The following is a 4,353-nucleotide window of genomic DNA, read 5'->3' as shown; positions in this document are numbered from 1 at the left end:
TAAAATATTTTGATCAATTTAAATCCAATTATACTCATTTTATCAAATATTAAGTTAATAAAATAAAATACAAAATAGTTATAAATTTTTTATAAGTTTTAAGCTCAAAAAATATTAAAAAATAGAATAAATAATTTTTCAATTTTTTTTAATATTTTTAAATTTTTAAGTTAAAATAATTTTTCCAGAATTTTAAGAGGATAAATATCTATATTTATCAAGAACCAATGGGCAACGAAGACCGTCCTTTTACTTGAAGGCAAACGTCACAAAGAGAAAAACCACATCACTCAAGCCCAAGCTTCTTTCTCATCATCACAACGAAATCAGAGACTTTCTGTGGATCTTCAAGGGACTTGGATACGCTCTCTTTCTGCAAGCACCTCTTGCAGTAAGCAATCAGCTTCGGACACTCAGCCTCTATATTGAAGTTGCCGATAGTTTCATAGGCATAAAACCAGCAATAGAAAGGAAGTAGTGCAACATCAACGTAGCCGAGGGTACTCTCGTCCCCAAAGTAAGGCTTGTCTCCAAGCTCTCCTTCCAACAGCTTGAGGCTGTCAATGAAATCCTTCTTGGCTGACTCCTGATCTTCTCCTTTTGCTGTCCATATCTTCCTCCCGAGGTCATATATCTGCAGATTCATATCACACCAATATTTTACTTGATAGTAGTCTTACGGCTAAATTGTACTGATGATGTAAAATTCTAATTCTCAGAAACTGATCAAATTGCAATGTGGGTTTAATCAAGTCATTCCTCAAATCAAAACAAAATCAAAAACCAAAAAGATGAACCCTTTATTTACCAAAAAAAATTAGCATACCATTTTGTCAACAAAATCTGCCCAGAACCTTAACAGAGCTCCCTGTTAAGGATCAGAAGGCAACAAAGGAGCCTTGTCCTTCCACGCCTCGTCAATATACTGAACAATGATAAGTGACTCACAAACAGGTCTCCCATTATGGACAAGAACTGGGATTTTCGAGTGAACAGGTCTCCCTTTTCAGCCAATGCTATTCTCACTCTCATACCAAATGAACTTGCCCAGAAATTTAACAGGGTTACTTGATCACCAGCCATTCTTCAAGTGAAAAAGCAGATTCTTGAAGTAAAGTAACGCTTCTTTGTTTTCTTGGACTAAAAAGGCTGTGGTTTGTCATTGTGGAAATGCGAGTGTTTATAGTAAGAAAGGGCTGATGTGAGTTAGTATGGCCGGTTTTGCAGAGTTGTCTTATTGACTGCATGGCACAGACGAGTTGAACAAAGAGGTGCAATAAAGTACATCAGCCTATTTATACTTGAAGGGAAACATTACAAAGGGAAAAACCACATACTATGTCAGGCACAATAAAGTACCTCAGAATATAAACATATTACAGGCACAACTAAGTGCCCGCCTTATTTGAAACATAAATCACACACAACATAAGTACATCTTATTGACACGAAATAGCAACTCCTTGCCTATGGATGAACACTACTCAAGCCCCAACTTCTTCCTCAGCATCACAACGAAATCATAGACTTTCTGTGGATCTTTAAGGGACTTGGATACACTCTCTTTCTCCAAGCACCTCTTACAGTAAGCAATCAGCTTTGGACAGTCAGCCTCTATATTGAAGTTGCCGATGGTTTCATAGGCATAAAACCAGCAATAGCAAGGAAGTAGTGCTACATCAACGTAGCCGAGGGTCTTGCCCCCAAAGTAAGGCTTGTCTCCAAGCTCTCCTTCCAAAAGCTTGAGGCTGTCAATGAAATCCTTCTTTGCTGCCTCCTGATCTTCTCCTTTTGCTGTACATATCTTCTTCCCAAGCTCGTATAACTGAATGTTCATATCACACCATTGCATAACAAATTAGTATAATGGTCACCACACATAATTAGGTAAAAGTTTTGGCAAATACATCCAATGGAAATAGAACAGTTTAAAAAAACTGTGTTTTTTTTATTATTATTAGAAATAACCGTTATTTAGTTAAAAATCAATATATATATCTCATGCTAATTAATTTATAAATACAAAAAATTAACCCCAACATTTTATTAATATATTTTATCTTTTAACTAAATAATCATTATTTCCAATAATAATTGTATATAAAATTAATATTTAAAAACATGATTATATTGAACTATATTTTTTTTCTAATTTTTTTTTATGCTATATTATTTTCTAAAACTTAGACAAACAATTTCCTTTTAAAAAAAATTCACCACACATAGAATTTTTGGAATCACAAAACTCAAAGGTGGAATCACAAAGTACTTTATTTCTGTCTAAAGAGGAGGGCAAAACCATTCATCGTTAGATAGGTTAGAAATTCAAAGCAGTATTAATTCAAAGATGGTGATAACATTATTTATTTATTTTTTAACATGAGTATCCGGACTTGCGCGCACAAGCTGGCCCTCGACTAATGATTTGTTTTAATCAAGAAATGCGCACCAATCTTGTCCATAATCTTGTCTTTAATGCATTAAATATGTTATTTCTTAAAGTTTTCTTGGTGCGTCTTAAAGCAATAGGATCCAATCAATTTGGTGATCCTTATACAGAAACATCTACTTTAACTCTCATGAACTCACAGGAATGAAAATATAGTTCATCAAAAATGAAATGATCAGAAACCTTAAATTGTTAATTTGTTATAATGATCAGACTTCTCCACCATTCCATAACGTGATGCCTAATTTCTTCCGTAATTTGATATTATTCTTCAGGCTAATTGTACTGCCGATGTAAAAAATTCAAACCAATCAAATTGCAATGTGGGTTTAATCAGGTCATGGCTCAAAACCAAACAATAATAGAAAACACAAAAGATGAACAAAAAAATAATTTACCTTCTTATCAACAAAATCTGCCCAGAACCTAGATTGAGCTCTCTCGTAGGGATCAGAAGACAACAAAGGAGCATTCTCCCTCCACACCTCATCAATATACTGAACAATGATAAGTGACTCACAAATAGGTTTCCCATCATGGACAAGAACTGGGATTTTCTTGTGAACAGGATTCATTTGAAGATATAAAGCACCTTTGTTCCACAAATCTTGTTCACTGTAATCATACTTTACACCCTTTACAGCCAATGCTATTCTCACTCTCATACCAAATGGACTTGACCAGAAATCCAACAGGGTTACTTGATCACCAGCCATTCTTGAAGTGAAAAAGAAGATGCTTGAAGTATCGCTACGCTTCTTGGACTCTGAAGGCTGAGGTCTGACAGAGTGGAAACGCTAGTATTTGTTGTAAGAAAAGGCTGAAGGGAGTTGGTGTGGAGGGTTTCCTAGTCGTCTTATTTATTGCATGACATAGACATGTTGAACATGAAAGAATTAAATTACAACTGAAATTGCTTAAGTAAAACTGTGTTTACTCAGCCATATATATACACGTAAAGTCTGTTACTATGAGTACTCTTTATAAGAGTTGTAGTTACAGAGGGATTTGTTTGCAGAGACAGGAAGAAACAGAGAACTGGGAACATTGAAACTCTAGGTAACAGATATTAGTGTTTATCATCAGTCTTAGTATTGTGAACTTTATCCTTATCATTCCCCTGTAAACTAGCAGGGACATCTATCACAAAAAGTTTATCACGGAGGTAACAGAACCGATCAGCCGTGTGTTCCTTGGTAAAAATATCTGCAGGTTGCAGAGAGGTGGGAACATGTTGAAGTAGTATATCTTTATTTGTCACCTTTTCTCTGACAAAGTGGAAATCCACTTCAATGTGTTTCGATCGGGCATGGAAAATAGGATTGGAGGCAAGAGCTAAGGCACTTATATTGTCACACCATATGACTGGAGAAGAAGCAAGAGAAACCTGCAACTCACGCAACAACATTCTTAGCCAATACACCTCAGTTGTAACTAGAGCTAAACACCTGTATTCAGCTTTAGTACTGGATTTTGACACTACAGGTTGTTTCTTAGCAGACCAAGATATGAGATTGGACCCAACAAAAACAGTATAGCCACAGGTGGAGCATCTATCGTTAGGATCACCAGCCCAATCAGAGTCACAATAGGCATTGATTGCAAAGGAACCAGGTCTGTAGAAGAGTCCATAATCAAGTGTTTGTTTTAGGTATCGTAGCACGCATTTGGCTATTGTCCAGTGAGCTGAAGTAAGCGCTTGCATGTGTTGATAGAGTTGATTGATTGAGTATGAAATGTCCGGACATGTTAGAGTTACATACTGTAAAGCCCCCACTGTTTGCCTATATTCAGATGGGTCTGGAATACTTTCTCCATCAAACTTGGATAGCTTAGACTCGGAGACACAAGGTGCACGGTATGGGCGGATACCAATAAACTGCACACGGTCCAGAAGATCAATT

General features: G+C 36.1%; 1 protein-coding gene and 1 pseudogene across 1 annotated transcript; both read right to left on the bottom strand.

Moving 5' to 3' along the window:
- Positions 1-286: 286 nt before the first annotated feature.
- Positions 287-1,083, bottom strand: LOC118036680 (probable glutathione S-transferase; annotated as a pseudogene).
- A 189-nt stretch (positions 1,084-1,272) lies between these two features.
- LOC118036679 (probable glutathione S-transferase) lies at positions 1,273-3,496 on the bottom strand. The gene is made up of 2 exons (XM_035042464.2): positions 2,848-3,496; positions 1,273-1,825 (listed from the first exon to the last, which is right to left on the bottom strand). The coding sequence occupies exons 1-2, from the start codon at positions 3,163-3,165 to the stop codon at positions 1,481-1,483; spliced, it is 663 nt and encodes a 220-aa protein (XP_034898355.1). The 5' UTR covers positions 3,166-3,496; the 3' UTR covers positions 1,273-1,480.
- Between the last annotated feature and the right edge of the window lie 857 nt (positions 3,497-4,353).

The sequence above is a fragment of the Populus alba genome, chromosome 1 (assembly GCF_005239225.2).
Source record: "Populus alba chromosome 1, ASM523922v2, whole genome shotgun sequence".
Lineage (NCBI taxonomy): Eukaryota > Viridiplantae > Streptophyta > Magnoliopsida > Malpighiales > Salicaceae > Populus > Populus alba.
This window is presented reverse-complemented; position numbering and strand designations above follow the sequence as displayed.

Bases quoted from the DNA above. Each gene is read 5' to 3' on its own strand.
- LOC118036679 (XM_035042464.2), bottom strand. From the start codon at position 3,165: ATGGCTGGTGATCAAGTAACCCTGTTGGATTTCTGGTCAAGTCCATTT. The intron at 1,826-2,847 runs GTAAATTATTTT...ATGAACATTCAG, and splicing joins CAGATTTTGTTGATAAGAAG to TTATACGAGCTTGGGAAGAA.